The sequence below is a fragment of the Tursiops truncatus genome, chromosome 11 (assembly GCF_011762595.2).
Source record: "Tursiops truncatus isolate mTurTru1 chromosome 11, mTurTru1.mat.Y, whole genome shotgun sequence".
Classification (NCBI taxonomy): Eukaryota; Metazoa; Chordata; class Mammalia; order Artiodactyla; family Delphinidae; genus Tursiops; species Tursiops truncatus.
In genome coordinates this window covers 59510316-59533807 of record NC_047044.1, presented here as the reverse complement: position 1 = coordinate 59533807, position 23492 = coordinate 59510316, and the positions used below count along the sequence as shown (strand labels likewise).

Sequence of the window (23492 nt, the reverse complement as noted above, 5' to 3'; positions counted from 1 at the left end):
ATTTGGGACCGAGGGAAGAACTTTACGCCTTCAGATCTCCAGCTGGTGGGGAAAGTGGCTGGGCTGCGAATGGTTGGCAAATAGTCTCTGTGGGGGAATTTATTCTGGGCTCCCCCACGCTGGAGTCATCGCCAAAATCAGGGGTCTGGAGTCTCGGGTGCTCGGTGTTTAGCATGGAAGGTGGAATTTAGAGAAGAATTGGTTCTTTTTCAGAGCCTCCAAGGTGTGTCCCAGCTGCCCAGACACCAGAATTTTTCTGAAAAAGGCAGGTGGGTGTGGGCCACCTGATAAGACAGAAAAGGCTTCACATGACCATGCGCCCAAAGGAAAAAGAAGTGGGAGCCAAGATCGTGGGCCTTTATTTTATTTTTAATTCTAGAAAGATTAGGAGGAAGCTGCCGTCTGAACCTAGGAACTGAGGAGACCTGACACTAGGGATGGTCTTGGGGAAAAAATGTCATTCGTTTTCTCTGAGAAAGGAACCTGGGGATGACGGGCGCTTTGGGGGTTCTAGAGGCTGCCCCCGCTTCCCATCCCTCCTGCTGCCTCCGCAGGACTGCCCAGGACCGGTCTCAACCCTCTCTGCTCTTCAGACCGTGGCCAGGTCAGGCTTGGGTATGAGGCCTCCAGCCGCCTGCCCCTCCCGTTCCCAGCTGGGGTGGAGTGGGGGGGGGGGGGCTTCCCGGACGCCCCATTGGGAAGGATGTTGTTCTCTTCCTAGAAAAAACAGGGGTGGGGAGGGAGCAGGGGTAGGGAGTGAATCCCTTCTCAGTCCCTTCACGCCGCCGCCGGCACTGCCCCAATGCCACAAACCTTTGCAAAGCTTTGGTTCTGCCAGAGCCAGCCTTAATACCCCATTTATTAAGGAAAATATGTAAAATTCGGTATGGCAAAGGGAGGCAGCCGACTCAGCGGCCAGAATCCTTCCTTCTCTCCTGTCAAGTTCCCCCGTTGCCCTTTCCGCGCTAGCCAGGAGCAGCCCGGCCCGTGGGGAGTGGACGGTGGGTGGGGGTGGGGTGGGGGTCTGGGGATGCTCCCTCTGAGAGAGAATTGGGTAAACATGGCGACCGTGGCGCCCATTTGCACACGCTACACAAATGCATCGCATTCCCGGTTGTTTGCAGAAAATTTACAGCTGAGTAATAAAAGTTTACGATCGACTCACAAGTTGGATTGGCCACAAGAAGTCATGTGGATTCCATCCATGAACGTGAACTTTTTATTGTGGTTTGTCCGTTCGGAGCGCTCCACAGAACAGTCCTCCCTGTAAGAGCCTAACCATTGCCAGGGAAACCTGCGCTGGGCGCTCCCTTCATTACCAGTATTTTTTTAAATTAATCTGATTAATAATTATTTTCTCCCCTCATTTAATTTCTTTCCTCCCAGATGGAGTTGCTGGAAGCTGGAAGCACCTGGAGAGGGGGGTGGGGGGAGAGGCAGGAGTAGAGGACACCCCTCTCTCCCTTCCCGACCCTCTAGCCCCCCAAGGGGCAGGAGGAATGCGGGAGCAGTTGAGATAGGGAGCTGCAGCTGCCTCCGCCCCTCCCCTCTCCCAGGCTCTCACTCCTGCCTCCTTCTCGCAACTCTGCTTCAAATTTATTTGGCTTTTTGATTATTGGGACTACTCTTTTTTATTTTTAAATTTATATAAAGTATATATATGTATGTGGAGCTGAAGCAGTCTCGGCAGCGGCACAGAATGAGGGAAGACGAGAAAGAGAGAGAGTGGGAGAGAGAGGCAGAGAGAGAGAGAGGGAGAGGGAGAGTGACAGCAGCGCCCGGTAAGTGTTTCCTTATTGGTTCAAATATGTAACTAATGGTCCGTAACTGGGTGGCGGTTTCAAGATAAGGACAGCAGCGGCTTGTCTTGGTTAGAGAGGAGAGGGGGCTGGCTAGAGGGTTAGAGGGTGGGCGCGTGGGCAATTATGGGGGGGGAAGGGGAGGGAGGGGAAGAAATTGGGTTAAATTGGAATATGGTCGTGGGGGAGGTGTGTTGTCCTTATGTCACTGTACGCTGAAATTGGGGGTCGGGGGGGGCACAGGACTGCACCGGTGGGGCTCAAGGCCTGGGTCTAGTGCGCGGACCATGTCCCTACGTTTTATAGATCTGCGGCCTCTTGGCTAATGGGACTGGGACAGAGGGGGTCCGGAGCTCAAACTTCAGGGCAGGAGAGAGAACCTGTAGGCTGTAACCATTGCTCCCTGAGCAGAGTCTGCCCCCCAACCCCCAAACAAACTTTCCAGCGCCCCCTCCCTGCTCCGCAGCCTCCTCCCTGTCTCCGGGAGAGCGCGACCGCTAGAGCTCACACATGCGCAGTGCGGGCCCAGGGCCGGGCAGATGAGCAGGAAGAGAGCGCAGCTAGGCGGGCGGCTGGGCCTGTTAATTGGCAATTAGGGGGGAGGCTGGTGGCTGGTGCGCGTCGGCGGAGGGGAGAGCGTCTGCCCACCCCTGCTCCCACCCCTGCTCCCACCCCCACTCGAACGGATGGAAAGATGGGAGGTGCTCTGCACTGCGGGTGGACGGGTGGGGGTGGGGCTGGGGGACTCGGTACTCGGTACTCAAAAGCCATCTTCTGCTTGGAGAAAGGGGGCCAATCTGCCTTCTCTCCCTGCGGCCCGGAGTCCCCCACCCCCAGCCGCCGCCACCCCACCCAGGATATCCACTGGGCTGCTTCATCCGCGTCGCCTGGCTGCTCTGGGCTGGAATCTGCCCTGTCTGGGGCGTAGGTGGGAATTGGGGAGGCCCAAGGATGGGTGGGCACAGGACCAGGCCTCGCTGGCGGGGCCTCCTGGGTGAGCGGAGACAGTGCGGACTCAAGGCACGGCTGGCTCATGGGATAGGGACGTCAGAATTGGGCGGCCTGGAGGGTCCCGGGCGCTCGGGAGCTGCTTAATAATTGGTGCTAATGGCGTGTTGTATAGTCCTAACCCAACACACATGGTTTCATAACACAGTGGCTTAATTTCTTCCAAATGTACGTAGCCCTGAATGTGTTGCAGCTTGATACATGACCCCGCCCTGCTCCCTGGCCTGGGTCCGAGGCGGCACCTATATGTGTGAGCTTCTGTTTATAAAGGGCGGTGATGCACACACAATCGCTTACACACCCAGGCAGACACACCCCAGAGCTGGGGGAGGGGGGTGCATATTCCTGGAGAGATCCGAGAGTCTGGGGGCCAGAGTCCCCTCCAGTCCGAGCCAAGAGCACCCACCCCCATCCTCTTCCAACCGCGCGACTGGGCTTCTCCGCCAAGCCCGAGTGGGGGAGGGGATCACTCCTCGATTTCCTGTTTAAACCCCGACCGGTCGCCTGGTGGGGGGGGAGGGGGTGGATAACCTGTTTTTATCAAATTCTTAAAAATATAATTCGACTGCATTCAAATCAAACCCCTTGGGCCCGAGTTGACGGTGAATCTTCCCTCCCCTACCCCCACAATCCCCTTCCCTTCCTCTCCTGCCCCCCCAAAATTCCCCTTTCGCAGCCGACATAAAGGCCTAGGAGGTATTCTCCCGGGGGAAGAAATGGCATTTTCTCTCCCCCTTCCACCCCCCACCCCCAGTAGGACTTGTGTGTGTCGGCAGAGGCGTCTGCCGAGGGGCTAATTTCGCGTTGCTTGTTTACGATCGAGAAAAGCGCTTTGGCTCTTCCCAAATGGGCCCAGCCCGCCGCCTGCTCCGGCGGCCGCGCGCTCTCCCGCCGCTCGGCGCGGCCCAGCGGCTGACGCCCCGGAGAGCCAGGCTGCGGCCGCCGAGGCCCCGAGTCCGTGCGACCTGCAAAGGGCAAGGGGAGTACAGTGGGCCAGTGGAGGGGCCCCGGAAGCCTGAAAATGGGAGCCTTTCTCCTGGCGTACTGTGGGAACCGCCGATCGGTGAGGCCTCTATTTCTCTTTCGCTGTATTTTGTCTGCCCCCACCCCTGCAGATGGCCGCACTGATTTGCTGGGGGACGGTGGCGGGGGGGAGTACGGACAAGTCTCCTTTGTTCACCCCTGAGGACAACAGTTTCTGGAGAAGGCCTCTCAGGCCAGTAGGGGTTCACCTGGAATACTAGAGGGCCCCCCTTCCTTTGGAGGGGTGGGCCTGGGCAAGGCTGGGGTATTCCCTTCGGCCTACAGGGATCTAACCGAACGTGGCTGGTGAGACTTCAGCGTGCTAGGGTTCGTGGTTGTCGGGTTAACAGCACCGTCCTGAAATGTCCTTATATAATATTTTTTTCAGTTGATTTTCTGTCCCTTCCTGGCTAGGGTCCCGCAGGCCCTCACTCCCTTCACCCCTAGACTCCTCCTCAGGACACAGAGAGATGCAGAGACAGCATAGCAACAGTGACTGGCCCTGGTTTTCTGTGTTCTAGTCTGGCCAGGGAAAAAACCCAGCCCCAGATGCCAGCCCCTTCCTTCCCTCCTTACTTTCGATTTTCTTTCCCTTCTCTCTTTCCCTCGATGGTGCTCAAACTGAAACACAAGAGGGGCCACCCTTGGCAGCCCTCAGCCTCCTTGCAGGCCAGATTCCCTGCAGACAAGGTCCTTAGAGAGGGAGAGCACTGCTGTGATTGTCTAATAATAGCCCGGGCAGCTGAGAATAGCATCAGGCTCAAGGACTCTGCACACCCAGAACTAAGGCTGGACAGAAGCCCTGAGTCTGTGGGTCAGGGTCTGGTGACGCTCCCTGGAGCCCAGGGCCCCCAGCAGTCTCCTCTGAGCCCACTCTTTTGGGCACTTCAGGCCTGCCCCTTACGGGGCTTTGTCAGTCCTGCCACGGGCTGTATTTCATGCACCAGCTCCTAGCTAAGGAGAAATGGGCAAAGCAAACCCTTTCTCTCCCTGGTCTGACAGTTGTGATCCCCACGAAGAATGAGACCTTGTTTGGAGGAGGCGGCCTTGTTGGGTTGGCTGTTGTGTTCCGAAACCAGACTTGGTAGCTTTATACATTTATTAGGTAGAGGCTGAAATGTACAGGCGCAGACTTACGCATGAATATGTACAGACTCATACTTCCTCAATGGTTAATCGTGTATAGCCATACCTGTATTCACTCAAACACCGTTTTATGTGCCTGCGAAATTTTGTTAGCCCTCACTAGGTGGGCATGGGCTCAAGGAGGCACTGGGTGCCCTCTGTGCGTGCTCTGCTGAAAATGTGTTCGTGCTGGAATCGGAGTATGTGGGTGTCAGTAACCGAGGGATGCCACAAAGGCTTTCTCAGACCTTATTGCCTTCGCTGTCCAAGTAGCTGGGCTGGGGAAAGACTGACTCCCTTCTGCTTTCTCTCCACACCTCCCTGCAGTCTTCCCCAGCTCAGGACCGTTTTAGCAGGGGAACCCGGTTGTGTTGAAAGTGAGTTCGGTGGGAAACTTTCATGGGTGAGGTAGGCCTGTGAGCAGTTCTGAGCGGTCGCTGGGCCCTGGTGCTTGAAGCCTTGCTGAGGTGGCAGAGGGGATTGGAGTGCTTAATAAGGTGGCCTCTGGGCGGTGGTCTGGGGCGGCTGCCAGCTAGGGTGCCTGGAGAGGCCGCGGGGAAAGCCAGCCAGACGGGTAAGGGTGTGGTGAGCATCTCTCCCCCGCCCCTGCTCGCCCTGGCCGCTCACGGGGCCCCAGCTTTGCCTGTGTCATCTGTGGGGCAGATTAGGGGCTCTCTAAGTTCCCCAAATACCCAGATCTGGTTACCGGTGGGACTTTATTTTAATCCTCTCTGCTACCTAAACCGGGGAGATGGCTGATGGGGCAGAAGAAGCTGGGTCTGACCGCCTGCAGGCTTAAAGCACTGAGTGTGGGCCAGGGCTGGGAATTAACCAGCCTTCTTTCTCTCTTCTGGGCCCAGGGAAAGACAGAGTGGGGTGGGGGAAAGTATAAATGTCCATTAAAATGCCCAGGAAAGAAAGTAAGGACGGGAGATCACCTCCACTCCCTAGGTGATCAGGTTTCTCCCCAGAATCTCCTGTCCAGACTTACTGCGGGTCCCGAGGCGTGCAGCTCTCTCCCACCTTCTCTCCACCAGCACCAAGGGCGGCCTTGAGCTTTTAGGCCTGGGCGGCCCCCGGGTGCCAGGGTGACATTACCCCCAAAGTGTGCTCCTCGCCCGGCCTCTGCCAGGCGCCGCAGCCGCCCCTGTTTATTGTGTCTGTGAGGTGTTTACTTGTTTTGTCTGCTGCCACCCTGCGTCAGAAACCCGCCAAACCAGCAAACTCACCCCGGAGAACAAAGTACAGCGCTATCCTGAACTCCCTCCCCTTTCCGGCACCCCGCTCCCGCCATTACCACCTCCCTCACTCTCCCTTTCCGAGGGGAGGAAGCAGAAATCATCCTAAAATAGGGCAGCTGTTTATAGGGTGGGGGGAATTATGGGGACATCATAAACCTCCGGGTGTCCCGGTGGTGGAGAGACAGAACAGCCTCCAGCTTTTCTTCCTTCCCCCTGGCAACTGCTTGGTTAAGGGGGCCACACTCATGGAGAAAGCTGAGTCCCCCTCACCTCACTCCTTTCTGCAGGAGTTTTCCCTGAGACATAGGTTGTTGGGTTTTTAAATCAGGGTAACGTTGGCGGATTCATAAAGCTAGATAAAGCATGTCGCTCTCCCCTCACCCTCCCTTCTCCTCAGCCCCCCAAAATAGCAGTGAATTTAAGCAAATCCTACAAAATTAAATTGCCCCTTCACTAAAGATCCTATAAATCTCCAATCCCACCAGGTGTAGAGTCGGAGAGGCCGCTGTTCGCCTCTAATTTTGCTCCTGGCTATCAAATCTGAAAGAGTCTCACTGAAGTAAGTAATATTCTAGTTTCTGAAATCAATCTCCCCCCTCCCCATCTCTCTCCCTCTTTTCGCCAGCGCAGATTAAATGGTTCTTTTAGGTCTGCAAACAATAAAGGATAAAATTATTTATAGGGAAATGAGGATGATGTTTCATTGTTGGCTTATTGTTCTAGAACATAATAACATTTTATTTTCAAGTGGGAAAACTTAGACCAGGGGAAGAAGGGGAAAGCGAGAGACAAAGTGAGGGGAGGCGGGGAACCACACACAGCACCTAGCCGTACATAACTTTTATGACATTTACAATTTCCTCGTGACAACTCGCTGTGACGTCATAAATGCCTTGTTCTTGAACTTTACAATTTTCATAAACCTCCAAAAGGGGTCCAAACAGTGCTCGGTGTGGAGGGGTATAAGAGAAGCCAGGAAGTTGGGGATCCTTTGCCCTTATTCTGGGGGCCAAAAATATTCTGGATTTTCCTTTTCCCTCCTGGGCCAAGGACGGCTACTTGCTTTCCCTCCCTGAAATGTCACTCAGAGTTCCCTCCCCATTCCCAGTGGGGATGAGATACTATGTCCGAAGTCTCTCTGTATGCCCCCGCCTCAGCTGATGCTCAGCTGCTTGGGATAGAGGTGGGAGGCTTGGCGGCCAGGCGCCCAAAGCCAAAAAGGATTTCTTCCAGAGGGAGCCGAAAGGGGCTCAGGGCTGAGTGTTATGGGACAGAGATGCTGAGGACGTATTTTACTTTTGAACCTTCAGCCAGAGAAGTGAATTGAGAAGCCGAACAAATGCCGGTGTGGGAGTTTGTGTCTGCTAATGGTAGCAGCATTGAGTGGAGTGGTGATAAGGAAAGGTCAGGCAGAAATCTGGACAGAGAGAGGGAAAAGAGAAAATATGACGTGAGTTAGCGGCGGCCCTCCAGGTACCTTTCTCCTCTGTTTAATTGTAAATAAAGCAAAAGCAGCTTGGGCAGCCTTTCAACGGCTCAGCTCAAAAGCCCAGGCCTCTGAGGTGTTTGGGGCAGTTCTCAGGCACTTGACATGCCCCCATCTGGCCTTTTCCTCCTTCCCCCCTCCCTGCTGACCCCCAACTCCATTCAACTAGCCAGCCTGGGCCCTGTCCCCAGAATATCAGCACCCCCAAATGGGATCCATTTCCGGGTTGGGTGTGTCAAATTTCACTTTTCTCCAAGTGTTTCCATGCCTGAACTTTGCAAGACGAAAGAGCATTCTTTTTTGCAATGCAATGTGTGTATGGGGAGGTATGAGCTCAGACGATTTCCCCACTGGATCTTTGAGAAGCTGGGGGCTCCTTGCGTCAGCTCTGTTTTGGTCTCCCCAAGCAGACACAGTTCCCCGTGTTCAGGCTATCTGGCAGACTAGGAAACTCTCTCTGCAATCCTTTTACTCCGGATTCTGTGGAGATCAAAGGAGCTCGTACACAAAACACTAGGCATTTGGAGTAGGATTTATTTTCTTTAATTTTTAAATTAAAAAAAAATCCAATCGTAAGTCAGTCGGGACAACTGAGCAGTCACTCTAGAACAGCAAAGCCTTAACCAAACAGTGCTATTGTGAGGTGAGCTGAACAATTTGAAACTCGGCTTTCTCGGCAAGAGGGATTTCAGCCTTCGCCCAGTGGCACAAAAGGGACCAGTGGGGCAACGGCTCCTCTCCCGCCCTGGAAGTCGAGGATTGAAGGGGTGGGTCGGCAGCTATAGTGGTTTCCAGGCAGACAGGCGCTCAGGCCGAGTGCTGAGTCCTGCGGCTCCAGTGCCCACGTCCCTTAGCAGCCTCCAGAGGCGCCGAGCTGTAGTTGGTGGCGCCGGCAGCCAGGAATGGAGTGTGTGTATCTGTGTGCGAGGCTGGGTGAGTCACAGACATCGGTGCAGAGTTGGGGGATCTGGGGAGAGAGAGAAGACTGGCAGAATACGAACTAAGCAGGACCTCTGGAGAAGATTGTCCCCCAATAAAAATTCCAGATCTCATCCCTCTCACTTCAGATACCCTTACCCAAGAAATTAATATATTTCCCAGAGCAGAGTGGAAAGCAAAGGCAGGCAAGATGAGGCCTGCCCATGAACCCCTCCAGGGCCAGCGTCCAGTCCCAGCCACCCTCTCCCCAGTTCAGAGCTACACAGGCCCGCAGCCCCCAGCCTGGAGCGGGGTAGGGCTGGAGTAGGAGCCCTGTACTTGCCCTGGGAAACCCTCAAGTGCCCAGCCTCCAATGCAACTTTGGGGACTCCAGACCAATGACTGCCCCCCACTCAGGCCCAGGGCACCTACTGTAAGTTCTCTCCTATAACTAGCACTCATGAAAAGCATGTGTTTTGGATGGGGGGGGTGGCTGAAACAGGGAGCGGGCAACTTTCCGCCTTTATTCCTTTTCTGTGTTTTTGGAATTCTGTTTTTGAATCCACTAATTCCAACTCTGAAAGCGAACCGCTCTTTCTGCCAAACCCCCTCCGATGCCTGATTCCGGAGGCCGAAGGGGACAGACCAAGTCGGAGACCTATGGGCCTGATGGGGGGTGTTCTCTGATTTCTCTAGGCTTGTTTTATAGAAACAAAGAACAAGTTCTCGCCCCTCCTTCCCAGGACTTGTGCATATTTACAGAGCTCAACTGCAGTTTTAATAAAACATCTGTTCTTGCTTCTGCTGATGAGTTTCCATAATTGTTTTCAGACAAATTTAACAGGAAAATATAAATATATTTAGAAAAACCCAAGTCCCAGCTTTCCCCCCATAGACAGTTGTTCTTTCGCCAAAAAATTAAAATTATCATGAAATGAAAAAAAGAAAATATAATCCAATGGAGGGAAGACCCGGCTCATCTGACCTGCTCTCCCCCCTTGGAGCGAATCCTTCCAGCAAATTTCAGCTGCATAATTAAAGATCCAACTGAAAGAAAAAGGCTTCATTCCTCAGGAATGAAAGGTGATGGGGGAAGAGTGTGTTGGAAATTAATTTTGCCGAAAGTCTTTAAGCAGTAGGGGATCTTATTTGTATTTCTGCTTCCCCTTCTCCCCACCGTCCAGCATTTCTGCCTCTTTCCCCCAGCAGCTGGTTCCTGTTCATTATAAATCGGTGAGACCTTTCAGTCTCTGCCCTCTGTTTAGGGACGTAATAAAACACTTAACTTTCCAGGGCTGAGACTTACATTCTGTTCCTCAGGTCGCCCACCCCCGCGCCCACCGCTTTTAGGCCCTAAAGGAGACTCTCCCCAACTTTGGGGCCCCTTTCCCCTCCAGACTTTGTTTAGGAGGGGCTCAAGGAAACCCAGGCATCCTTGCTGGGGAGCTGCAGCACATTTCCCCAGAAGCCCCTTCTTTCTTTCAAGGTCCTTCCTTCCCCCACCCACCCATGAAAGAGATTTTAAAATACGTAGAAAATCAACACTCATTGAAAGCGAAACCTCATTAAGACATCCTATCTTCCATCATTCAATTTGTTGTACATTGCAACAATTTAATATCTTGAAGGAAATATCACTGACATGATTTATCCCTCTAGCAATCTCTCTCTGAAAAGGAGGTGGGGGTGGGGAGGGAATTTACTCTCTCTTCCGGCCTCTTTTACGTGTTACACTGCTACCCTTAGGGCAGAATTGAGGATGGGAACTCTGAGAGCGGCTACTTGTATCCAGGGGTGCACTGACTTGCTCCTTAGTTCAGCCCCCTCGGTCTTCCACCCCTTCCCTAGTTCTCTCTCCCTCTCTCTCTTGCCCTCCAGGGGGCCTGGAGCCCCAGCCAGCTGTTGGAAACCACTGCCCAGGCATGCCACGAATTCAATTCGAGGACAGCTGGATTCTAGAGCGAAAAGCAGCTCACGCTGGTGTCTGTTTGTGTACCTGCCATGGCACCCCAAAATGAGACAACTCATCTAAAAATTTCTTCCTTAATTTAAGAATCCTCCTCTACGCTTCACCTTCATCTCCTTGGGGAGAGGAAAGTATGGTCCAAGAGGGGGAACCTTAATAACTATAGGGGCCTTCCCCCTGCCCTTCTAAATACCAACACATTTCCCTCCTTTCTGAAGGACTGGGGCTGTATTTTTAAAAGCCAACACAAATTGTCTCGCAGGAAGACTCTTCCATCCCGTAACAAGGTTCACGTATTAACTAACATGTTGTCTCCATCAGCTCCTACACAGTCTGCTTTTGGGTTCGAAACTTTATTTTTCCCCCCTAGCGACACTCCAGGGAAACCTTAACGTTACAGCAGATGAATAAACGAGTTTTTTCCCAGCGTAGTCCCGTTTATGGTTTTATTGCTACCCATTGATTACTCCGCTTTGTTACACAGAAGGAAAAGATCATAAAATCCGGAGACATCCGGGTTCTTGTTATAGCCAGTTTCCCCCACCACCACCAAAAAATGGTGAGGCGAAAATATGAGCTTCCACTGCTCCCCTCGCTTGCCCCACTGACCCCCTCTTTCTCAACTCAAAGCATTTTCAGCCTATGTTACGCTATCAACATAAGTTTGGATTAATCAGGGGGAAAAAAAAAAAGAACATCTGCACACCTTCCGCTGTTTCTGTTTGCCCACTGCGGCTCCCTCAGAAGCCTCGGACACAGCCGCCTTTTCCTAACCTTCTCTTCCTTATTCTCTGCCCCCAGGTGGGAAGAAAATGGAGGTAGGGGGCTGCTGAGAGGCCCGGCCCCACTAGGTGTGGCCGGCCCTTGGGTGAGAGCACCCCGGGAAACCTTGGCTAGAATCTCCAAGCCCCAGAGCTCAGGTCCAGGGGCACCTCCCTTGGCAGGACAGAGAGTCCGAGGGGGCAGGGGCTTCTGACCTGGGCAGGGGCTTTGAGCCTGCAAGACACTTAGTATCCATCAGAACCCCGCCGGCCTTCTCTCTCTGGCTGGATCCTATGTGAATTACCCCAACGGCCCTGGCTGGCTCTAAATCATAAATTCTCACCAACATAAACAGGAGTTGATGTGTCTAAAAAGACTCTCAGAGTTCTTTCTTCTTCCTTTTTTTCTCTCTCTCCCACCTTTTACGTTTTCTCTTCCTTTCCTATTTATTTTTAAAATAAATCTTCCCTTTTAGGCAAAAATGCTTTATGAGTTTCCCCCAAAAGGGGTCCTGAGGAGGAGGTAGACGGGGGTGGGGGGGGCTAGGAGGAAGAGGAAGCAGATGCATGGCTGCTTTGCACACCTCAGCTCTGCCACTGCACCCTGATGTCTCACTCTTCCCTCTTTAGACTTAGGGGCTCCCCACATGCTCCCTCCACCCCAGACTCTCCTCCCTCTGAGCACCACGTTTTATGCAATTTCTTTCCACTTTTGATTTTTTTAAAAAAATTACTCGGAAAAGTATACTGGTTTAATGATGTAGACTCGCTCCATGGAGTATCAAGCCAGGATTTCCTGTAGGATTTCTGGGGATCTCCCTGAGCTGGGAGGGAGTTCCTCCCATGGAGAAATCAAGATGTAATTTTAGAAGGGGGCAGATATAAAAGATGAAATCAGATTGAAAATACAGGGATTTCTCCAGCCCTGGCTGTGGCTACAGCACAGCAAAGTTAGCTGGAGCTGAGAGATTTCCTGGGAGTGCAGCTCTCCTTTTCTGGGCCCCAAGGCCCTGCTCGGGGACATTCACCCTTCCTTCACCCTCAAATCAGTTCCCTTACGTATATATTTTTAAAAGAAATCCAAGTCTTACTTTCAAAGCACACACTTAGTCTCAACTAGGGAATCAACAGAAGCAGAAGCGATTTTTTTCCCCCTTCTTGACATCTGGCTTGCGATTGGCTGGGAGGGGGTCAGCTGACTTTGTCATTTTGTCTGTCCTGGATTGGAGCCGTCCCTATAACCATCTAGTTCCGAGTACAAACTGGAGACAGAAATAAATATTAAAGAAATCATAGCCCGACCAGGTAAAGGCAAAGGGATGAATTCCTACTTCACTAACCCTTCCTTATCCTGCCACCTCGCCGGGGGCCAGGACGTCCTCCCCAACGTCGCCCTCAATTCCACCGCCTATGATCCAGTGAGGCATTTCTCGACCTATGGAGCGGCCGTTGCCCAGAACCGGATCTACTCGACTCCCTTTTATTCGCCACAGGAGAATGTCGTGTTCAGTTCCAGCCGAGGGCCGTATGACTATGGATCTAATTCCTTTTACCAGGAGAAAGACATGCTCTCAAACTGCAGACAAAACACCTTAGGACATAACACACAGACCTCAATCGCTCAGGATTTTAGTTCTGAGCAGGGCAGGACTGCGCCCCAGGACCAGAAAGCCAGTATCCAGATTTACCCCTGGATGCAGCGAATGAATTCGCACAGTGGTGAGTTTTACAGCTCCGAGATATAAATTAAATAAACTGAACTGGCTTTATGACCGGCTTCCCTAGAAGAACGGGCGGAGAGAGTTTTTTATGGCCCCATAAAAACAATCACGCTCGTCTCCTCGCCGACGCCGAGACAGGGCCCCCTCTTCTGCCCCCTCTGCTCGCCTCCCGCTTGCTCGCAGGGGCCTGGCCCCCTCGGCCCCTGACGGATTGGAGGGCTCCAAGGCGAGCTGAGGGGGCAGGAACAGGGCAGGGGATGAGGGGAGGGGGTGGGGGAGCCCCCCAAAGTCGAGTCAGGCTGAGGAGAAGGGAGGGGGAGAGGAGGGGACAGAGAAGTGGGGAGAAGTTTCCAAGGAGCTAGGGCGCTTGGGGAGATGGGGGAACCCAGTCGTTCAGAAATGGGGCCCCATCCCCCATGTTTGGGATTTTTCAAAAATCAGCTTTTAGACTTGCAGCTTTCTGCCTGGTTCTGTCCCCCACCCTACCCCCACCTTTCTTTGGGACCCACCTACCAACCTGGCGGGGGGGGGTACTGAATGAAGTTGGGATCCTGGCTGTAGTACCCCCAGTGGGGGTGGAGACAGGGCAGAGAGGAGAAGGCTGGAGGGGGCCCGTGAGTTGCTGGCCAAGTTGGGAGGGTCAGGGCTGTGCTAGGCTAAATCGTCTGCGGAGGATGCCTTGCTGATTGTTTTTAGTGTGTTTTGTGCCCGGATCTCTAGGGGTCGGCTATGGAGCGGACCGGAGGCGCGGTCGCCAGATCTACTCGCGGTACCAGACCCTGGAACTGGAGAAGGAATTTCACTTCAACCGCTACCTAACGCGGCGCCGGCGCATCGAGATCGCCAACGCGCTCTGCCTGACCGAGCGACAGATCAAAATCTGGTTCCAGAACCGCCGGATGAAGTGGAAAAAAGAGTCTAATCTCACGTCCACGCTCTCAGGGGGCGGCGGAGGGGCCGCGGTCGACAGCCTGGGCGGAAAAGAGGAAAAGCGGGAAGAGACAGAAGAGGAGAAGCAGAAAGAGTGACCAGGACTGTCCCTGCCGCCCCTCTCTCTCCTGCTCCCTCGCTCCCCGCAACTCCCTCCTAATCACACACTCCGTATTTATCACTGGCACAATTGATGTTTGGACTTCCTGAGACAAAATTAGGGAGTCAAATATGGACCTGAAAAGTCAGCTCTGGACCCCCTCCCTCACCGCACAGACTCACAAGGCGCCTCCTCCTCTCCTGCTCCCTCGCTAGCTCGTTCTCGGCTCGTCTGCAGGCCCCTTCCCTCACCCAGGCCTTGGGGCTCGTGCCTGAACCTCGCTTCAGACTCCACAGATCTCCCTCCAAACGAGGACTTAGCCTCCCACCCTCTCGGCGCCCCTCACCCCCGCCCCCGCGCAGAGAGCCGGCTCCCGGGCCCGGGGGCCTCCGCTCCCAGGCCTCAGGGCCCGGCGTGGCAGCCGGGGAGGGCGGGAGGCCCAAGTAGGGCGCGTGGTGATCCCACAGCAACCCCCAGGGCCTGCCCGCAGCCCCCGCCCGGCCCCTCTGCCCCAGCAAATGCCCAGCCCAGGCGAATTGTATTTAAAGAAGCCTGGGGATCATTATGGCATATTACAAACTGTGACCATTTCTGTGTGAATATTTTTAGCTGTATTTGTGGTCTCTGTATTTATATTTATGTTTAGCACCGTCCGTGTTCCAATCCCATCTTAAAAAGGAAAAAAAAAAAGAGGGAAAAGTACAAAAAGAGAGAAAAAATAGTGAATGACGTTTGTTTAGCCGGTAGGAGAAAAATAATAAATTTTAAAAATCCCGTCGTGTTACCCTCCTGTATAAATCCGACCTCTGGATCCGTTCTCGAATATTTAATAAAACTGATATTATTTTTAAAAGTTTATATCGGGATTTCTGTTACTTCGCTCGCCCTCCGGCCTCGGGGTGAAACTTGGAGCAGGCTCCGTGCGCTCTCGCGTCCGCCCGCCGCCTGCGAGCCCCCGGCCCCCTGCACGCGCCTCGCCCGGCCCGGCGCTCAGCCCTGCCTCCCGGTTCTCCCGGGGATCGCGCTGGTGGCTGGGAGGCCTCTCCGGGTTCCCCACATAGAGCAACGCCCTCGCCCCGCAAAAAGGGCCGCACGGGGTTTCACTGGGGGTAGAGTGGGAGCCCGGGTTGGTCGGAGTGGTCTCCGGCCCCACACAGGCCTTTCTTCCTGCCTTTGGTAGTCTGGGGTCCTCGGCTTCTGAACCCCGGGCCCCAAAGGCCAGAAAGGACGCATTATCCAGGCCCCAGGTCACCCCCGCCCACTCCCCGGAGCGAGGAGGGAGGCGCCGCCGGAAGCCAGCAGGGCAGCCCCCGGCCCGCGCCTGGCCGACTCTTGCGAAACGTGGCGGAGGCGGAGAACCGAGGGAAAGAGGAGACCGCGGGACCCGAGCCCTTCGGCAGAGATTGAGCGATTCAAGGACATTTCGGAAAAGAAAGCCTGGAAACTGAGCTCTCCCCTGCTCTGGGACTCCTGACGTGGCCGGGACCAAATTCCTTCCTCCTTACAGCGCCAGCCCCAGTCTGGTTCCTTACTCTTTCTTCTCCCCTCAAACTAGGCCGGTGAGGAGCGCAGCCAGACCCTAGCCCTTCCCCAGCTCAGGCCTTCTCTCCTAAGCCCAGCCAGAGAAACCTGAGTGGACCTAGGGGGTGAGGTAGTGAGGGGGTCTCCCAGAGGGAAAAAGTCCGCCAGTTTTCCAGACCTTCCAGATCCCCCGCCAGCGCCCCTTCCAGCGCCTCTGCCAGCGGGGGCGGGAGGGGGGCTTCTCCTGGCCGGGGCGGATATTTCCCGGGGAGAGACAGGCAGGAAAGAATAAGACTTGGGGCTAGGGGAGGGGGGGGATGTAAAGGGGCCGAATGGCTGCGGAGCCCCTGGTCACAGGCTGTGAAGGTGGCCCAGGCGCCTGCCCTGCCTACCCCCATCCCCCCACCCCCAGCTAGATCCTTTTGGACACCTCCAGATAGCTCAGAAATTGCTCTCCTGTGGACCTTCTGAACCCAGGTCCCTGGAAAGCCTGGTCCAGAGGCCTTTCCTCCAAAGGGCACAAAACAGGCCTTTTCCTCTGCCCTGCTCATATAATATTTGTGGAAGCTTGAATCTTGCTTCTCCATGCCCTCAATTAACATCTATTTTCCATCCCAAATACCTGGCATGGGTACCACACCAGGGTCATACCCAGGGATGCAGAGCAGTCCTCCAGTTCATTGTGTCTGGTTCTTTACCCACCCAGCTAGCCATCCACCCAGTCACACAATTGAAAATTGCCTTGTTGCTACTCTGGGGTCCCTGGCATGGTGAGGAGGCCTACTCATCTTCCCCTGGCTCCTCACCTCCAGGCTCATCCCAGAGTCCCCAGCACTCTCAGTCCCATGAGCCCCCTATCTAGTTCTGCCCACTCGGGACCCCTACTCCTGGGCATCCTGCCTACCTCTGCAGAGGCTGGGTTCACTTTCTCAGGCTGACAGGCACCTCCTCAGCAGTATCAGGGCTCTGGGGCCTCAAAGGAAAGGGACCTCGACCCTTGGTTTAGAGAAACTGAGATAAGCCCCCTCCGGCCTGGGTAGGGGCTCTCCTACCTCAATCCCCTTCCCTCAGCCATTTTTGAACATTGAAAGGCCCCGGGGTTGGGGAGGATGGGGCCATCCGTTACCCAAGAAAACCCCGAAAAAACAGAAAACAAAAAACCAAAAAACAGAACAAACCCTCTGTGCATCCTAGTGAAGCCTCATCTCCCCTTAAAATGAAATACAATTTAAAAGGCCATTTCAGTGGTTTGTTGCAGCAACACCCAGCTTCTCCTCTACAGCGTGGAAAATCCAGAGTCCTGAAGGCCAGCCAGCGAGCCAGGCTGCAATTCCTCCAAGGAGGCACCAGGTGTCGCTGTGGGCTCGTTGTCCCGCCTACCCCCCAATTCCAAGAAGCTTTTTTTTTTTTCTCCCCCTTCTCTCTCTTTCTCTCTCTCCCTCACTCCCTCTCCCCCTTGGTTGGGCTTTGCCAACATATCAAGATGCGTTTCGCCGGCTTCCATCACTAACCTCCCGGAGGTCATCAAGCCAAATTTATGAGTGGCCGCTCGAGTCACGTGACTCTATTTAAGGCTCCCTTATTTGGGAAGAGCGCATAGGATAAAGAAAGAGATATCTCCACCTATAAATTGTGCACTTTGGAGAACAAAAAACCCCTCAACTTCAAAGAGTCACAAATCACCCTTAATCAAAAAGGGTGCAGAAATTTTTTTTGGGCCCTCCCCGCCATGAGCTCCTACGTAGCCAATTCATTCTATAAGCAGAGCCCCAATATCCCTGCCTATAACATGCAAACTTGTGGGAACTATGGATCGGCCTCAGAGGTGCAGGCATCCAGGTACTGCTACGGCGGATTGGACTTAAGCATCACTTTCCCACCGCCTGCGCCTTCCAACTCTCTCCACGGGGTAGACATGGCTGCCAACCCCCGGGCTCACCCCGACCGCCCCGCCTGCAGCGCCGCGGCCGCTCCGGGACACGCTCTGGGCAGAGATGAAGCGGCTCCTCTGAACCCCGGGATGTACAGTCAGAAGGCGGCTCGCCCAGCGCTGGAGGAGCGAGCTAAGAGCAGTGGGGAGATCAAAGAGGAGCAGGCGCAGACAGGGCAGCCCGCCGGACTGAGCCAGCCACCGGCCCCGCCACAGATTTACCCGTGGATGACCAAACTGCACATGAGCCACGGTAAACTTTAGGACTTCATTTTGCGCGCTCGGGTCCGCCTGGGTTTTATAGGCCATGCGGGGCAAATAAAGAAAAAAAACCTGCGGCCATAAATTTTACGATCCAGGCATCAATGGCTCGTAAAACTGTCCACTAAAAGGCTTAGAGGCTGTGTGCGCCCAAATTTACGACGACATAATTGGATCATAGGAACAAAACGTGTATAAAAGGCAATATTCAATTTTGGGGGGAGAGGGAGGGAGTTAAAAAAATAGAGGGATCTGAAGGGTGAGGAGCGCGGGGCTCCAAGAGCGGGGATCCCCCCGCGGTCCCTCCTCCCTCCCCTGCGGAGCCGGCTCGGCCGCCGCTTGCCGCTCCGGAAGATTCCAGCGACTTGGGAGGGGCGGGAGGGGGGTCCCCGGTGCTCGGATCTCGAGGGTGCTTATTGTTCGGTCCGAGCCTGGGTCTCCCTCTCCCCCCCACCCCCTCAGCCCCTCTGGCTGCTAAGTGAAGGCTACGGCTGAAAGTTTCCTGCCCGGGCGGAGGCGCCTCTCCCGGGGCCAGGCTGGGCTGGGCCGGGCCCGCCTGCGGCCCGCCGGGCCTGTCCTGCCCCGCTCGCGTCTTCTCCCTCCGGCCGCTGGTGGGGGCCTGGGGCTGGGATGGGGAAGCTGGGGCGCTGCACGCTATTCACCCCTTCCTGGCTTGGGGGGTTTATATTCCAGAGACTGACGGCAAGCGGTCCCGAACCAGTTACACGCGCTACCAGACTCTGGAACTGGAAAAAGAATTCCACTTTAACCGCTACCTCACTCGCCGCAGGCGCATAGAGATCGCCAACAACTTGTGTCTCAACGAGAGACAGATCAAGATCTGGTTCCAGAACCGCAGGATGAAGTGGAAGAAAGATTCCAAAATGAAAAGCAAAGAGGCTCTCTAGAGGCAGCGGAGAGGCCCGCCGGGAGCACCCCGAGCCCGCTTCGGTCCCTGCGCCTTTTCTTTTCGGTTTTCCTTTCTCGGTATAGGGCGGGGGCTGGGAGCATCGGCTCCCCGGCCTCACAGACAAAAGCTCTTTCCCTTGGCATTCCGCATCCCCAGCGACCCCAGGTTCCCGCGTGGCTGCCCGCGCTGCCCGGACTCCCCTCGGTTCTGCTCAGCACCGAGGTCCCAGGGCAGGCTCTCCGCAGGATCCCCAGAGGGCTGTGGCATAGGGGCCGGTGCTGAGCGAACCCGGCCCGGGCTGCCTCTCAGGATTCCTGCCCCAGCGTGGCCGCCGGGGTTCAGGTGGGCCCTGCGGGCGCCTCAGGCCCCGCGCCGGGACCCTCCGGCCTCGCCCTCTCCTTTGTTCCCGGCTGCGGGCTCGGTAAGAGGATGGTTGTGCCTGGCGGAGTCCGGCACCAGACTCGGGGTGCTTCCTTGTAGCCACTAAACTCGATGTTCATTTTTTAAATGATTTGCATATGAAAGGGGGAAGATGACTGACTGTCTGCTTAGGGCGCCCTTGGTTGCCCTATGCTCTCCCAACCTGCGCCCCCCACCCCAAAGCCCGGGAACTTGTCCAGCCTGCGCTCTCTGCATGCCCTCTCAGGCCCCCAGCCTCAGACCGCTAGCTAGCTCAGCTATTGGGGTTCCCTGCTACTGGACCCCAGCAAAGGTCCTAGAGGCTCCTGGCTGCCCCAGTAGTCCCTGCCACGACGTTCGGTGTCCTTCTTCTCATCGCTGTGGTCCAACTATTTATTGACTCCAGGTCTTTCCTGAAACTATATTTTCTCATATCAAATAAAGACAAAGAGAGAACAGGACTAAAGATGCAGCGGCTCCTCTCTGTTTGGGGGGCATGTATTGGGGAAAATTGTCTAAATGGGCTATGGGGTGTTGGGGGAGGCCCACAGCCTTTAAGCCTCTCCTTTAAAAGAATTTTTAGGAGCCTCTAGGAGTATTGAGAAGAGGAAGGTCAAACTGAGCCTTTTTCCCAATCCTTGGCTCCAAGAAGGACCTTTCGGGGAAGGGGAGGGCACCCAAGCCGTCTGTACCGGCTTTTCCCATGCTGTGGCTGCCCCAGGCATTCAGGCCTCCGCACCCACTCCCACTTTGGCTGGGTGGATATGAGGCCTCTAGACTGGCAGCGGCCCCACAGCATGCCAGAGCTAATCTGCAGGGACCAGGGACCCATGGCTCCACGGTGCTCAGACTCAGGCCCTTCTGGGCCTGTGCAGAGCTCTCTCAGGGCTACGTGGTGGTCCCCGGGCCTCGCTGGACATAGAGGAAGGGCTGAGCCCTCAGCCTAGGGGCCTATTTGGTCCCAAAAGGATGCTCAGAAAGAGTTGGTACTGCTCAGTAGAGGGGCGCCGTGGGAGGAGGTGTGTGACGCTTCTAAGGTAGTGGGGAAGCAGTGGGGCAACCTGCAGTTTGTACCTCCCAGGCAGGAAATGTTCAGACTGTCTTCCCCACCTCCTAGGGCCTAGGGCTATGCAGGGCAATTAGCTGGGTAAGGAGCTGCATAGACCAGTGCCTGAGTTGGGTCTGTTTGCCATCATTTATCTCAGTCTCTGGGATTTTGTGTGGAGGGGGAGGGGGAGCTAAAGGGAAGGGGAAAAGGAGATAATTCAGGTGGTGCCTGAGGCTGGCCTAGGCCAAAGATCTGCTCCGCCCCAGGCTCCTGGGATGGGATGGGGGAGGAAGTACTTTATAGGAGAAACAAATGCGGGAAGGGTTCATAAAACTTTACTGCATTTCCTCTCCCGCCTCCCACGACGGGGTGATTTCCTGGAGCCAAGCCTAGGCCCCCCACACTGGGGGTGGGGGCCAGTTCAGGCTCTGGGCTAGAAGTCTATTCCAGCAGCCAAGAGGGAAAGGGAGCAGAGCGGCTTTGGGGAGGGGCAAGGAGAATATTTATGATTATTAACGTTGATGTTCCTTGGATTTATTGTAAGGACTGACTCCTCTGCATCCCACTGCCTAAGCTGCCAGTCTGTCATTTTTTTTTTCTGAAAGACCCAAGAGCCTTGCCTCACCCCATGCTTAGCACGTAGGAGGTCTCCACACATGTTTCTTGAACTGCACCCATGGCTCCACCCTTCCCCTTCTCACTACACTCAGGCCAGGTGAGGGAGCCTGTAATGTCTCTTCCACTAGCGCTCAGCAGTCAGCCCAGCCCTGCACCAGCTCATCTGTCTCCTTTCTCTCAAATAAAATGTGTAATTTTCTTCAGGGAGTTATTTTAATGTTTTCTCCATGCTGAGTAAAACTATTGGGCGAGCAGTGAAGCGTGGAGAAGCACTGGTGTCTCCAGTGGGTCACAGTTAACTAAGAAACAGGTCGTGGTGCCCACCATCACCCACCCCAGCCTCCCTGACTGCCGAGGCCCTGCGCTTCTTCCCCGGGGTTGAAGTGGGGTGGGGTGAGGGGATGCATCGCCCCTGGCCAGGGGTGGGGACAGTGTGGCTCAGACCCGCTGGGCAGGTTACACCAGCCCCACTGTGCACTGACGCCTCCTCCCCGCAGGGTTCGGGTCTCCTCTTTCCCTGGAGGAGCTGGAGTAGTGACTCCGGTCGGCCAGACTTGGGTAGACACAGCCGTGCCTGCCAGTTTTCCACCCTGTGTCATGGTCCGCAGACCTGTGCTCAGGGCCCAGCCTCTGCTTCGGCGGCATCAGCGCCCACAACCTAGACAGAGGCCTCGGACACGCTCCCTTGCACTGCGAGTGGGTGCGGCCCAGACTCTTGCTTTCTCCCTGAACAGAGGCTTCTGCTTCACCAGCCGGCCTCCTGGAACAATCTTCAAGTACCAGGGTTTGGCATTGCTCTTGGGGAGTTAGTGGAGGGGCTTCTGGGTCCCAAACAGAGACCATGGAGCCTGCTTCTCCACTTTGCCCTGGAACCCACCCCCTCTGGCAGTGAGGAAGAAGGGGAAGAAGCATGACTTACCTTCCCGGGGGAGTGGGAAGAGGGGGACACGGCCCACTCTGAGCAATTAGAGGAGAGAGGAGAAAAAAAATAGGAGGAAAAAAAAATATCAACACGACCTCAAGGCGACAGGTCCTTATGGAAGTAAGTAAGTAAATAAATAAAGATCCATCCTCTGCCCTCTCCCCACCCTGCAAGGGGGGTATGAGGTGAGACCAGGGAGCAGCACGAGGGCTTTTTAGTGTAACTGAGCATTAGAGAAACACGCACTGCTTCTATGTGAATTTAGGAGTTTGAAACTTTTGGAGGTTATTTATGTGAATGGCCCGAAGGCAAGCCCATGAGTGGCTCTTGGGGGACCACGTGATGTCATTAAACCAAGTTTTATGGTGTAGGGAGAGCTGACAAACCCACAATATATTTACATCATATATAATCTTAACTGTCCAGCCACGCAGCTGCTGGTGAGGTTTAATGCTAGGACAGAGGGCCTGGCAGTTAGAGGGGATTACGGCGCTGGGGATGATGGTGAGAGAGGTTACATCTTCGCAAATGAATCCCAGACGAACGCTGTAAGTTAATTTTCTCTCTCTCTGACCCTTTCTCCCATTTACCTAATCCCCCCCAACCCCGCCAAAGAGGAGGCAGTTCCCACTCACGAAGGGAGGGGAAGAAGGCCTCCCCAGGCCTCCCCAGGCCGGGGTGGGAGAAGAAGAGAAGCCGCTGGGAGGTAGGAGGATGGGGGAGCTTGTCTCCCCAGACCAGCCCTCCCCACCCCCAGCCCCTCAGTCCCTCCAGCTGCAAGTCGACTGGGGTAAAGAGAGACCTGGGTCCTTTAGAGCTTTGCCAGGTCCCCCTGACCCCCTCTCCCTTCTCAGTTGAGAAGAAAGACAGCGGCAGACACAGGGATGTTTGGTGTTTGTTAGGAGTGTGTAAACTGTAGGCGCAAGTGCAAAGGGCCTCTGGGGCCCTTGTTCTGGGGAGGGGCCAGTTCAGCCCTTGGCCAGTGGCCCAGAGTCCAGGCAGGGCAGGCAGCTGGGGAGGGAGACAGGGAAGGAGGCCTTTGGGACTATTGAGCCCACAGGCTGTGAACTGAAATGGCAGAAGCATCTTAAAGTTGGCGGGTGGAGCCCAGGGAGTCCCGAAACATTCTCTCTCTTCATCACCAGGCCTGGGTGGGCAGCTGTCCGGGTCTCCGGGTCTCCACAGTCTGGGGTCTTAGTCTGTCTTGGGCCAGTGTGGTTTCATGCCTCCCCCTCCCTCTAACTGTCGGGGTCTTTCCTGGCATCCCTAGCGTTGGCCTGAGGAGGCCTAGAGGCCCCTGCTGTGAATGGAGTATAAATGGGCATGGGAGTGGAGGCAATGTCTTTACTAGGCTGGCCAGGAAAGTCCCCTGGCCCCGAGGAGAGAGTGGCCTCTGGGCGATGGAGCCCTCAGGACCCAATGGGCATAGTGCCCTGGGGCCAATCTCAGGCTGAGACTCCCTTCAGGTTTCTAGGAAAGAAGAGCAGAGGCGTTGGACACGGAGGCAGGACGTGTCCTCCACACCTGCATGTGGAGGATGCGTAGTGTTCACCTCCCCGTGCTTCACTGGGGGCTAAACCAAGAAAATGACAACGTAGGAACGCAGGTTCTCTGAAGAGGCCAGGGATTCCAAAGCAGGGTGGAAAGCGGGTCCTTAGAGGGCAAGGCATCTAGGCCAGGGGAAAGGGGGAGGGGAGCGAGGGGGTGAGGCAGAGCAGAGGGGGAGGGAATGTTTTGGGGGCGAGGGGCTCTGGGCGCCACTGGATGGAGAGGTGCAGTTGGGGACAGGAGGAGGACGCTGTTAC

General features: G+C 55.1%; 2 protein-coding genes across 3 annotated transcripts; both read left to right on the top strand.

The window, feature by feature from the left end:
• The first annotated feature begins 1213 nt into the window (after positions 1-1213).
• HOXC6 (homeobox C6) lies at positions 1214-14936 on the top strand. Of its 2 annotated transcripts, NM_001289846.2 has the most exons (3): positions 1214-1781; positions 12701-13046; positions 13769-14936. In NM_001289846.2, the coding sequence occupies exons 2-3, from the start codon at positions 12893-12895 to the stop codon at positions 14074-14076; spliced, it is 462 nt and encodes a 153-aa protein (NP_001276775.1). In that variant the 5' UTR covers positions 1214-1781; positions 12701-12892; the 3' UTR covers positions 14077-14936. The 2 variants fall into 2 exon arrangements, with proteins under 2 accessions (NP_001276775.1, NP_001276796.1); NM_001289867.2 differs by lacking the exon at positions 1214-1781 and having other exon boundaries at positions 12535-13046.
• A 1067-nt stretch (positions 14937-16003) lies between these two features.
• HOXC5 (homeobox C5) lies at positions 16004-21172 on the top strand. The gene is made up of 2 exons (XM_004310792.4): positions 16004-17782; positions 18484-21172. The coding sequence occupies exons 1-2, from the start codon at positions 17329-17331 to the stop codon at positions 18696-18698; spliced, it is 669 nt and encodes a 222-aa protein (XP_004310840.1). The 5' UTR covers positions 16004-17328; the 3' UTR covers positions 18699-21172.
• Positions 21173-23492: the final 2320 nt, after the last annotated feature.

What these genes read in the sequence shown, in the direction of transcription:
- HOXC6 (NM_001289867.2), top strand. Translation starts at nt 12,647, where the DNA reads ATGAATTCCTACTTCACTAACCCTTCCTTATCCTGCCACCTCGCCGGG. An exon ending in GCGAATGAATTCGCACAGTG is followed by an intron (nt 13,047 to 13,768) that starts GTGAGTTTTACA and finishes CCGGATCTCTAG; the next exon opens with GGGTCGGCTATGGAGCGGAC.
- HOXC5 (XM_004310792.4), top strand. Translation starts at nt 17,329, where the DNA reads ATGAGCTCCTACGTAGCCAATTCATTCTATAAGCAGAGCCCCAATATC. An exon ending in CAAACTGCACATGAGCCACG is followed by an intron (nt 17,783 to 18,483) that starts GTAAACTTTAGG and finishes TTTATATTCCAG; the next exon opens with AGACTGACGGCAAGCGGTCC.